General features: G+C 43.5%; 1 protein-coding gene across 4 annotated transcripts in view; it reads left to right on the forward strand.

Moving 5' to 3' along the window:
* TYK2 (tyrosine kinase 2) overlaps positions 1–7887 on the forward strand; it is a 48195-nt gene extending 40308 nt beyond the window's left edge. For 3 of the 4 annotated variants that reach the window (XM_033172819.1, XM_033172821.1, XM_033172818.1), the window contains exons 18-24: positions 899–996; positions 2502–2694; positions 3750–3868; positions 4899–5071; positions 5740–5857; positions 6995–7105; positions 7195–7886. In XM_033172819.1, the coding sequence (XP_033028710.1) occupies positions 899–996; positions 2502–2694; positions 3750–3868; positions 4899–5071; positions 5740–5857; positions 6995–7105; positions 7195–7329 (947 nt within the window). In that variant the 3' untranslated portion in view covers positions 7330–7886. Of the gene's footprint in view, positions 1–898; positions 997–2501; positions 2695–3749; positions 3869–4898; positions 5072–5739; positions 5858–6994; positions 7106–7194 lie in introns of all 4 variants that reach the window. The other variant, XM_033172820.1, reaches the window with a different exon arrangement.
* The last annotated feature ends 5080 nt before the right edge of the window (positions 7888–12967 follow it).

Below are 12967 nucleotides of genomic sequence, written 5' to 3' on the forward strand. Positions count from 1 at the left end.
GGCCAGTTAATGTGTGAGAAGAACAAACAATCTCTTTGTTTGTGGCCTCATCACAGTTGATTAAATTGGAGTACCAGTGAAGACTGGGACTGTACTAATTAAAGTGTTAAACTTTATTAACACAAACTACAGAATAAAATACTGAATTCGGAGCAAGACTTAAAACTCAAGTAAAGAAAATGTAAAAGTTAAATGTAGTGCAAAATCATGGTGACTGCACCATACAAGTATGGTATAAGGCAGCATGAGGAAACCTACAATGGTCTCTTGGTATGCAAAGGCACACCATGGCTCTATGGGTTCCAGGACAGCAGACTGCAGACATTTTGCTCCTCCCAAGTCATTTTGGTGCTGTTCTGAGCTAAGCTATTGCTTCACATTGTTTGTTATCCAAACCTGGGCTCATAGTTTAGTTCTTTCTAGACTAACCATGAGCTGTAAGTAACCCATGTTTGTCCTGCAGTTTATGGCTCATGGTTTGTAAACTATGAGCCTGGGTCTGGATGACACATTAAGCTACACTATGGCATGGCTCAGCACAGCAGCAGAGAGACAGGAGGAGCAAACTGGCTATAATCTCTCTGGTTGCCCAGAGACATTATATGTACAAGCCATGGTTTGGTTTGGTTTGGTTTGGTTTGGTTTGGTTTGGTTTGGTTTGGTTTGGTTTGGTTTGGTTTGGTTTGGTTTGGTTTGGTTTATTATAATGTGTGAACCAGGGCGAAGATAACCTAGGAAGTTGATGGTTTGCTTAAATGGGGAACAAAAAAATTAAGACAGAACCAAAATCTAGCTCTGCTCAAATATATCTAAGATGATCCAGTGCATTTGTTTCCTTCCACTGGTCAGTGTACAATCTTGCCTGGTGTTTTTCAGCTCCTTCCTCTTATTTTTTCAGACCTCCTTGACATCAGCTCTGTGTACACTGAATTCCCTGTACCTGACCCTACTGTCTTTCAGAAGCGCTATCTGAAGAAGATTCGAGATCTGGGTGAGGTAATTCACCTTTGTTAGTGAAGCATCATCACTAATTTCTTTACTTCAGTTCTCACCAAGTAAGACCTGAAGCAGATGAACAATGCCCTTTGTGATTTACCTGTTCCTGGCTGTACCATTTCCAACAGCAAGTGGTGGATCTTCTCCAGTCTTCAAGAAATAGATCTTTGCAAACAAAACTAATCATCAGGGAAAAGTTAACACAAAGCCTCCTCTCTGACATAGGGTTGTATGTGAGACCTCTGGTTATAGAGCGGTATATAAATTCAATAAATAAAAATAATACAATGCATGTATTTTTGTAAACTTAAGAAATCTTTAATATATATTTTAGATAAATGAATGATCCGTTTCAGTTGTAGAAAAAAATCTAAAGACAAAAAATGTTGATTCCCAACACACTTTGAGATAACCTTTTCACAAGGAAAATGTAGAATTCAGTAGACTCACAAATTGTGTGGCTGTTACTTTCTGTGGGATCATATATTAAACCAAATTGCATATAGTCAAAACAACCAGCTTCTGAAAGGTAGGATTGCTGGCACGGTGGTGATTCCAGAAGCTGTTGTTGTTATGTAGTGGGGTGCTTAGGAAATATTGCAAGGTTCAGATTGGTTTGTGAAATTCAGTACCGTATTGGCCTGAATATAAGCCTCACCCAAATATAAGCCAAACCTTTAAAATTAAAGGGGGGGAAATAAAAAAGACAATGCCTGAATATAAGCCGCTCCCTTAAAATTCCACAGGCACTCACACCCATAAATGCAAATGTAGAAGAAAATCCTACAGGTACTAGAGAGGACCCGCAAGTGGGTTAAACACCTGTTCGTAGCACTGTAAATGCAAATAAAAAATCAATACTGCACTGTAAAATACGGGGGAAACGATGATTGACGTTAGAATTAATTGCACAACAGTTTCAAGCTCGCAAAACAGCAAGAAAACATTTTTTGGTTCCATTTTACCGTATGTCTGCTTCAGCAGCGATATCATAAAAGCCAATTTTTGTAAGGTCGCAAATTTAAGCCACAGTTCAACTTTTCATGGTTGGAATTTGGAAAAAAAAGTGTGGCTTATATTCGGGCCAATACGGTATTTGTGTTATGTCAGCATAGAGATGGGAAGGCCTGGAAAAAACCAGAAAAATATTGGGGGGGGCAGTTTTTTCCTGTTTTTTTCCAAAGCTGTTAAAAAAAAAAAAAAAGAATGGAGAGAAAACTGTCCTGTCCCCCCATTTTTCCTTTTTTTCCAGGCCTTCCCATCTCTATGTCAGCAGAGCTTGATAGGGACAGTGGGCAGAAGTGGATCTTGTTCTCAGATTAATTCCTGCACTGGCGTGTGGCAAGATACTGTTCTACCTGAGAGTGTTATTAGTCCACCTTCTGGAAAAAGTGGTGTATGCCAGCCAGGTGCAGTGAAGGCTCTTAACAGGATGGCAGCTAGAATGATTTGCCTTTTGAAATATCTCATTCTTGGCTTGTTTGTTTCTTCTCTTTTTCTACTAGGGTCACTTTGGCAAAGTGAGCTTATACTGCTATGATCCCACCAATGATGGTACTGGTGAGATGGTAGCTGTGAAGTCACTGAAATCAGGCTGCAGCCAGCAGCTGCTGACAAGCTGGAAGAAAGAAATTGAGATCTTGAAGACCCTCTACCATGAGAACATTGTTAAATACAAGGGCTGCTGCAGTGAGCAGGGTATGGCATCTACTGAGTTGGCACCTCGAGGGCTGGATGGCAGTTGATAGGAGGGCCTTGTGGTAGGGGAAGAGAGACAGGAGATGACAAATGGGATTATGCTTTCATCTACCACATTCCTTTCTCACAGTTACCCTGAGAAATTCCATAGGTACATAGGAAGCTGCCTTATATTCAATCAGGTCCATCTAGCTCATTGTTACCTACACTGACTGGCAGCAGCTCTCCATGGTTTCAGGCAGGAATCTCTCCAAGCCCTACCTGGAGATGCCAGGGGTTGAACCTGGGACCTTTTGCATGCAAAGCGGATGCTCTATGGCTGAAGTATGGCCCTGGAGGCATAGAGCATAGATCTAAATTTAAACATAAATTATCTTCACTTTGAACCCCCCTCCCACAGTCTTCAGTATTTAACACTTTATATTGATCCATTGATAGCATAAGAGGGAAAATGACTATTACTCAAACTTAATTGAAGCACAACCACAAGGGCTCCTGATTAGGCATTTGTTTGTGTGATGTCAAATGTTATCCATTAACTCTGTTCTTTCCTGTTTCCTCTTCGTTATTGTCTAAACTTTGAACCAATTCATGGGCCAAGAACTTAGCACTGACCGCTAATAATGAACCATACGTTGCAGATATTACTGCAAATTTATTGTGCTATTTTTGTGCTATACAAATGACGTGAGAAGATGTTTTTGGCCTACAACTCCCATCATCCCTAGCTAACAGGACCAATGGTCAGGAATGATGGGAGTTGTAGTCCCAAAACATCTGGAGGGCTGAGTTTGCCTATGCCAGGTCTATTTAGTTGTATCATTTATTATTCTTACGATCCTTGTTTATCCAAGGAAAAACTTATTTAAAAAAAAAATCCAGTCCAACCATGGTTACACACTGCGGCCTTGAATTGGTCACCACCTGCTGTTTTCTTTCCCTATATGTGATAGCTCCCATGCCAGGGCTTCTATAGATAATGAAATGTGGGAAGGTAAAAAACACTTCCTTTTGGAGTAATATCATTGCTGGATTTTTTTCCTCCCCAACTCTAGGGGAAAAGTTTGTGCAGCTTATCATGGAGTATGTGCCTTTGGGGAGCCTGAGGGATTATCTCCCCAAGCACAATGTCAGCCTGGCCCACATTCTCCTCTTCGCCCAGCAGATTTGTGAGGTAAAGTCTATCAGCTTGGGGTGTAAAATTAATGTAGCTGCCGGTGCAGTGAATATTCCTTTGTTTTGGGATTATTGGTCGTGTTCTCGAAGAGGCATGGACTCCTGTGGTTGAAATAGGCTACGGGGTTTGATTAATGGCTGCTCCTTGGCTCTGGGAAGAGAAATGTGTACAGTTAGGATTGTCTTGCCTCAAAAAGGAAAAGTTCGGGGGGAAATGGGAACCAAAATGATCAAGGGTGTGGAACAACTCCCTTATGAGGAAAAGTTACAATATTAGGGGGTTTTCAGTTTAGAGAAAATGTGGGTAAGAGCTAATATGATATAAATGTATAAAATTATGAATGGTGTAGAGAGAAGGGACCTCTAATGAATCTGAATGCTGAGAGATTCAAGGCAGGCAAAAGAAAGTACAGTCGTACCTTGGTTCTCAAACGCTTTGCAATTTGAACATTTTGGTTCCTGAACGCTGCAAACCCGCAAGTGAGTGTTCCGGTTTGCAAACGTTCTTTGGAACCTGGACATCTGACGCGGCTTCCGATTGAGTGCAGGAAGCTCCTGCAGCCAATCAGATGCTGCGCCTTGGTTTTCGAACGTTTTCAGAAGTTGAACAGAAGTGGAAGGTATGACTCTACTACTTCACACACCACATAGGGAATTTGCTCCCATAAGACGCAGTGATGGCTTCCAAGCTGGATGGCTTTGAAAGAAGATAGACGAATTCATGGGGGATAACTAAAGATATGTTTTTCCTCCATTGACAGAGGCAGAGATGCTTCTGAACACCAGGTGCTGGAAATGGCAAAAGGAAGTGTGCTGTTGCGCTGAGGTCCTGCTTGTAGGTTTCCCATAAGCATCTGGTTGGCCACTGTGAGAACAGCATGCTGGACCAGATGGGCCACTCACCTGGTCTAGCAGGCACATAGGCTAAAATTCAAAATCCGGGCCTCTGATTCAGAGTAAAGTCCTGAGTGTTTGTCCTCTTTGCTTTCAAAGCTGGTGGGGAATAATACCATATCTGCTCTTTGCAGGGAATGGCTTATTTGCACTCATTACGCTACATCCACAGAGATCTGGCAGCCAGAAATGTGCTCTTGGAGAATGAGAATGTAGTGAAGATTGGAGACTTTGGTCTTGCCAAAGCTATTCCTGAAGGACATGACTATTACCGTGTCTGTGAAGATGGAGACAGCCCTGTTTTTTGGTAAGAAAGCATTCATAAAATGTCATGGCTTTCAGACATTACAGGGGTTGTGACTGCATTGTAACTCAAGATCAAGTACTGAGATGGGGCAAGATGTTATTCTCAATACTCCCATGAACATCCCAAGCTCTTGAATGGCAGTCTAAGAGAATTTGCCGTCCTTTTACTTTATCCTTTCTTCTGGTTAATGTTGCAGTATGTTTAGCTTTTCGTGAAATGGTTGACACTGGAGGAAATGGCAGCACTTGTGTGCTTCTTCAGCTTCTGTGGGAACACCAGAAGCCTATCTGCAAAATAAGGGAAGAATGTCAAAAGTACATGCCCTCTTTGTGAGCTTTTAGAAGTACATGTCTGGCTGCTGCTGGAGACTGAGAAATGGAATAGATGACCTGATTCAGCAAGGTGGCTCATGATACCTGCCTAGCTAGCTAGCTGGAAGCCATATCTAAATAGAACTTGCATGTTCAAGAGGTAATATTATCCACTGGGGATAAAAAGATAATCTTCATTCCCTTGTTGTGAGTTTTTCTAGAAGTATTAAACATGTTCCTATTGGAAGATGGGTTTCTGGACTAGATGAAACTTTATTTGATACAGCAATGCAGTTTTACATTTTTAAAATTTTGCTGTTCATCGGCTCTGCATTCTTGTTTTTCCTTGTGTTGTAGGTATGCTGTGGAGTGCCTGAAGGACTGTAAATTCTACTGTGCTTCTGATGTTTGGTCCTTTGGAGTTACTTTATATGAGCTGTTAACACACTGTGATTCTAGTCAAAGCCCCCCAGCGGTGAGTCCAGTTGCTGGGTATACAAGGGAGGTGAAAGCATTTGTTTAGCAGTGCTGCAATGTGCAGGGCTCTTAAGTCTACAAATAGCTAATGTGTGTTGGAACACATTTAGATCGCTGCACTTCAGGAGACTGACTATGCAGTTTCGCTTGCAGTGCAGTAATCCAGGGTGCTTTGACCCACACTGTCCCCGTGGCTGACTGCAGTTGGCACAGAGCCTGTGTGCAGCAGTGTTCTGACAATACTTGCCTTACCTTAGTTTGCTTCCCGATTGGACCTTACTGTGGGTGTCTGTTATAGACCCCTGTAGGGATGGCGGATGCAGGGTGCAGGGCACCCCCCCCCATAAGATACGCCACAGCGTGTCTAGCCGCCATGACCTATCTTTCACCTTTTGTCTCGTTTGCAATGTGCTGTGTGCTGTCCTTGCCCTTTGCCTCCTCTGCAAAAGGATTGCTCTTTTCCCCCTCTGATGGGAACATGACGTGGTGGAACGGGTTGTGCAAATAACAGGGCGACACCCAGAGAGCTCATGATTGGAGAAGTTAAAGGGCAAAGTCTTGAATGTGTCCGGTGGATTTTGCATATGCTTGCTAATAAAAAGAGCTCTGCGAAGCTTGTCAGTGTGTGGTACACAGCCCACCTGCACCAGCAACTCCTGTCCCGCCTCCATTCCTTCAGACCCCCGTTCCCTGCACCCACCTGGTGGCATTGGCAATGAGGACTGGGTTGGCACAGTGGGGTTTTTTCTTCCTTCACACCCCAGCCCCAGGCACTGATGGAGGATGCAACCATGTTGGGTGGACTCTCCTTCCTTGGAGATTTTTAAGCAGAGGTTGGATGGCCATTTGTCATGGGTGCTTTAGTTTAGATTCTTGCATTGCAGGGGGTTTGTTCTAGATGACCCTGAGGGTCCCTTCCAACTCTACAATTCTATGATTCTAGATGACCACAGTGGTCATCAAGAATCATAGATTATGGGAGAGAGTCTCATGATCTGTCAACTGAGCTATCAAGCAGCTGGCTGGTCCACCCATTGGTAGAGCTGACCATGTGTGGTATGTGTATGTATCTCAATGGCATCTCCCTGGCTCTTTCTCAAAGTGCTCAGTAACATATTTATTCCTGTTGTCTTAGAAATTCATTGAGATGATTGGAGCAACTCAGGGACAAATGACAGTGCTGAGGCTTATAGAGCTACTGGATAGAGGGAAAAGGCTGCCCAGCCCAAAGGACTGTCCTTGTGAGGTGAGTCTGGTTCTCCCTTTCTTCCTTCTCTTATTGTTCTTTCACTTTTTATTCTGTGTGCTGTTCTAAACCTTTGCCATTTTCTACAGATTTACCGTCTTATGAAAAACTGTTGGGAATCGGAAGCTTCATTCCGCCCAGCCTTCACAAACCTTGTGCCTGTCCTCAAAGCCTTCCATGAAAAGTACAGGGCCCAGGCCCCCTCCGTTTTCAGCGTGTGTTGAGCAGGATGCAGAGATTCTCGGCCAAAGACCACACTCTTCTCTGCACTCGGTGTCTCAATTCTGTCTTTTTTGTGCCTGGAAAGCCGCAGTGCCATGGAAGCTGCTTCAGACTACCGGCACACCTTGAAACTCTGACTTCTGCTGTTTTGGTATCCAGAACCAGCGCAGAACATTGTTGCCTTTTGATCTCGCCAAATGTGATGTAATGGGTGTGAAGTTTCTCTGCCCTGAACAAAGGCAGAGGCTATTTATGAAGCAGTGTAAATTGCTGTACCCAGCCTGTGCCTGAAAAGCCATGATACCTGGTCTGAGTATGTGAGGTCACAGGTGCAGGAAAGTGAGTGAATCAGTTGACTTCCTCACAGTCCTTTTAACAGACTGCTGGGCCTGTTGGTCTGGTGCAGAGAGAATGGGAAGGAGGCCTAAGCTATTCAAGCGCAGTGCCCAGCTTGCTATAGAAAATAACCATCTTGGACCAATATGTTAAGTGCTGCACTTGCTTATGGAACAGAGGCGAGGTATCTGGCCTGGCCCTTTCATGTTCCTTGCAAAATCTTTTGAAGGAAATGTGCTTTCTCTGAGACTTGCCTTTGGCCTTTTCCCCCCAAGTAAATGCTTTGGACTCCCAAAGATATATAAACTACCCCCCCCCAATTCACCTGATTTCTAGGTGTTTCAGAACTGCAGGAGCTTTTAGATACCACCGCCACCCCTCTTCCTAAAATATATTTGTATTTTCTCTTTGGAGAAGGCCCTTATCTACCCTTTAGAAGTCCAGTGTGGGGCCAGATATGGTCTCAGCCGACTGGATACTGGAGAGGTGAATGTCTTTATCATACATAAGTCATTGTATCTGCGTATAGAAAGGATTGTTCCCAAAGAGCTATCCTTGCTCCCAAATAAAGAAAAGGTTGTTGTCCAGAAATATGCCCCCCCAGTGAGAACTAATGCAGTAGGTTCCTCACTTGTTCTTTGAACTTCCTCAGAGCCTACCATCCAAGATATAAACAGGCCTGCCTTTTCTGTTGTACCAAGACGCATTCTCCTTATTATTGTTGGGTTTAGAAACAACCACAACCCTCTTCACACCCATCCACTGGTGTTGTCAGTCAGAAAATGTGAATTTGAAATGGGAGGGGGGCAGAAAGGAAGCCTCAGGCCTTAAATTGTATGGAAATTGAAGAAGAGGCCACTAACTTGGTTGCTGCTGCCCAAAAAAACATGCTTATGTAGCAAAGTCACAGTGGTCTCTGCTAGCAAGCTCACATTCTTAGTCTATCATAGAATCGTAGAATTGGAAGAGGCCATGAAGGTCATCTAGTCCAAGCCCCCCACAATGCATGAATCTTTTGCCCAATGTGGGACTTGAACTCACAACCCTGAGATTAAAGGTCTCATGCTTTACGGACAAACTGCCACCTACACATCAGAGCACAGCTTTCTGACATTTTTGTAGCTTGAGGCCCAAATTTCTTTTGTTGTTGGCATCCATCTGTCTTGAGAGACAATGGAGTGCACCTCTGGAGGTGAAGTCTAGTGTGTCAAGCACTGAAGTGACCTCCCTGGGATGCAAGCCTGGGCAGTGTGTATGGAGGTCCTGTGCTACCCAGATGACAAGGCCTCACTGATGTGATCCAAAGGAAGGCAGAGCAATATGTTTGGCCCCAGCTTGGCTCAGGAGTTGCTAGAAGGAGGCTTACAGGGTGCCATCCAACCATCTTAGGGACTCCACTCTGGATTTGTGTAGGGTTACTCCCTAGCCTTCTTTCCTTCCGAAGATATCCCACAAGGCAGCAGAGGTTTAGGATCAGTCCTCCTCCTAGATGGGCTACCTTCCCAGGTCGATGAGCCCCACCTGCCCCCTCATTTCCCTCTACAGCACGTGCAGAAACCGCTTTCTTGACAGTTGGACCCACTATTGATCTCATCCACTCAATCCGCTGTAGCCTGTCTTCACATGCAGGGGAAGTCCCTAACTCATCAAGGGTGTGAGACCCATCAGTTACCCTCACCTGGTTTAGCCAGCCAGTTGAAGCCATTTCCTGGGGTGTGGCAACTGTTGCATGCTGACAGCTCCTAGGAGTTGAGTGCAGGGTGGGGACCAAAGGTGGACAAACTACCCCAGAAGGAGCATGAGGTGTCTCCCACCAGAGGTGGTACTCCTCCCCTAACACCCCACACATGCCAGAATACTTCAGAGACTGCAAGTGAGGCACTGGGGGGTGGGGGGCTAGGTATAGGTAAGACCGGTCAAATGTTCTTATCATTGTCACCTAGAAGGAATCTAAGAAACGTTTAATTTCTGTTGTCTCCCACTCCTGGCAGACCTGAGTCAATCTCTAAAGAATTATGAAACTAATTCTTGAAGGCCAAGGGAAGTAAGGTCTGCTGAACTCAAAAGGAATTATTGAAAAACAAATGTGTATAGGATCACAGCTTTATATTTGTTTTTTATTGAATAGCACCCCTCCATATCCTTTAAAGTGTTTGTAGCATGCAGAGGTGGCGGTTATCCATTTGACTGTGACGTTACAAAGCTTGTAAAATGTAGGTTGAATGAGGTAACAGGTGGATTTGTAGCTGGTTGACTGACCAAACCCAAAGAGTACTCATTAATGGTTCCTCGACATCCTCGGGAAAAGTGACCAGTGGGGTGCTGCAGGGTGCTGTCCTGGGCCTGTTGTTGTTTAATGTCTTTACAAATGACTCTGATTAAGGAATTGAGGGAATGCTCATCAAATTTGCACATGACACCAAACTGAGAGGGGTAGCTAATGCCGCAGAAGACAGAATCAGAATTCAAAATGACCGTAACAGATTGGGCCCAAGCTAACAAAATGAATTTCAATTGGAACAAATGCCAGGTGCTACACTTAGGCAGGAAGAACCAGATGCACAAATATAAGATGGAGGAGGCCTGGCTTATTAGCAGTACATGTGAAAAGTATCTAGGGATCTTAGCGGACTACAAGCTTAACATGAGTCAACAGTGTGATGCAGCAGGGGAAAAAACAAGCCTTATGAGGAGTGGTTGAAGGAACTGGCTATGTTTAGCCCAGAAAAGAGGAGACAGAGAGGAGATATGGTAGCCATCTTCAAATATCTAATGGGCTGTCACATGGAAGAGGGAAGAAGCTTGTTTTCTCCTGCTCTGGAGTGTAGGACTTGAACCAATGGCTTCAAGTTACCAGAAAGGAAATTCCGACTAAACATATGGAAAAACTTTCTGACAGAGCTGCCTGACAGTGGAACAGTCTTCCTCAAGAGGTTATGGACTTCCCTTCCTTGAAGGCTTTTAATCAGAGGTTGGATGGCCATCTGTCATGGATGCTTTAGGTGAGATTCCTGCATTGCAGGGGGTTGGACTAGATGACCCTTGGGGCAACTTCCAACTCTATTATTCTTTATTAATCCTCAAGTGTATGGGACTGCTTGACATAAAAGGCAGATACATTTGGTGTTAAACTTTTTTTATAGCTGCATACAAAACGGTCTATAAACTTAAATGGTTGTTTTTCAAAACTTGTCTTCTGTCCCCCTGTACATGTTATTTTTGGGTTCAGAATTGCCCCAAGATTGCACTACCAGCCCTGTCTATGGAGTGTGGCAGCCCACCCACCTGTTTTGGCTGGCAAATTATCTTTGGCCTACAATGCTAAGCTGAAAAACTTTGCATCTGAAACTGCACTTGATTTGAGGCAAGGACTTCTCCCTCCACAGAAGCATGGGCAGGTTTTAACTCCCCTCTCCTCCCCACTTTTTATGCATCCAAAACGGGTGTGGGTGTTGGTGTGTGCGTAGAAGGAGAGAGATTGAGAGCTCTCTACTGGAAACCCTGCTCTAATGTGAATGTATTATGTACTACTCTAGCAGCAGCTAGAATCACCAACCATATGTAACAAGATCCTGGTGATTTCCTTTAAATTTTATTCAAATAAACACCATGTAACTTTTAATGGCTCAGTGGAGTCTTGATTACTGTAGGCTGCTTTTATGAAAATTACTGTTACTGGAAAACAGCAATCTATATTCAAAGTGTGTCGAAAGCACACATTTCAACAGGTTGTGCTTATTGTTTACAGCACAATCCATGAATAATAAACAGTCTTGTGGCACCTTAAAAACTAGCAGTTTTATTGTGCATAAATTCTCAAGGACTAGAGTCCACTTCACTAAATGAAGTAGATTCTAGTCTACAAAATCTTATGCCATGATAAATCCATTAGTTTTTACGGTGCCACAATACTCCTTTTGTTGATGTACCCTTGACAACTGTCTTAGCCTCCCTAAGAAACCCAGTACAGTGGTATCTCGGGTTACAGACGCTTCAGGTTACAGACTCCACTAACCCAGAAATAGTACCTCGGGTTCAGAACTTTGCTTCAGGATGAGAACAGAAATCGGGCGGCGGCGCAGTGGCAGCAGGAGGCCCCATTACCTAAAGTGGTGTTTCAGGTTAAGAACAGTTTCAGGTTAAGAACGGACCTCCAGAACGAATTAAGTTCTTAACCCGAGGCACCACTGTATTTACTTTTGGAACTGCTGCCCTTGATCTTTGCATACTGAAAGATACCATTAGCATGGAATGGAGATTCCACAGCTTCCTTGTGTAACTTTGGAAAAATATACAGTATATATAGAGAGAGAGTTTTCAGACAGACTGGGTAAATCTGCATGCTACAATGATGCTCAAGTTTATTATTGCAAGATTTAGGAGCTAACTTTAATGTGAAGGGAGAGGAGGAGGAAACATTGTCTCAGTGCTCTTCCAGTTTCCAGCTAAAAATGAGGTGGAAGGAAATACTGGGTGGCAGTGAAGAAAATAAAGAACAGTAAAGGGCATGGAAAAAGAAGATAAAGAGGAGGCATGTGAAAAAGAATGCTGGGAGAAATGTCAGTGAAAAACCAGGATGGGGGAGGAAAGCTGAGAAATTGTGATCAGTGTGTCGGAGGAAGGAAGGTGAAGCATTAAAGAAGTTCAGGAACATACATACATTCTTTTATTCGACCGTCAGTCAGAAAAAATACATTTGTACAGAATTAAAAAAACCTCTGAAGGAACTTTGAGGGGGGAAAGGAAAACAACCCTCAATAGAATGGAGCTAAACAGATATCCCCATATCGATACAATCAATTAAAATCTTATGGCGCTTTAAAGCTAAAAAAAGAAATTTAGCCACCTGGGAGGCTGTATTTCTAGTGACATTGTTCAGTAAGGATAAAACCTGTCTTTCTCTGGATAGAAAGCTAGATTGACGTAAAAGTGGAGCTATAAGGTTTTGGGTTCAGGAACAAAAGAAGTCAAATGAGCAAAGGCTGAATTTTTAAGCAGTTGCTTTCTTAGGTCTAGCCGCTTCTCTTGAGCAATTCCTCTTGGAGAGGACTTCAAACTTTGAATTTTCTTCTTATAAAAGTAAATGGTGCTGGATAAAGGATAAAGAAAGGAATAACAGAAAGCTTCATCCCCAAAGAAATCAGGGTGGCAGCAGGAAGGATGACACTTTAAATCAGAAGCACTGCATGACACTTTTAAAGACAAAACTGATCCTGCCAGTTACAGAGCCATCCTCCTGATAGTTTACCTTGACAGTGTGAAAAGCGTTGAGAATGGCATAAACCAAGCAACTCTCAAATGTGA

Source organism: Lacerta agilis, chromosome 16 (genome assembly GCF_009819535.1).
Source record: "Lacerta agilis isolate rLacAgi1 chromosome 16, rLacAgi1.pri, whole genome shotgun sequence".
NCBI lineage: Eukaryota > Metazoa > Chordata > Lepidosauria > Squamata > Lacertidae > Lacerta > Lacerta agilis.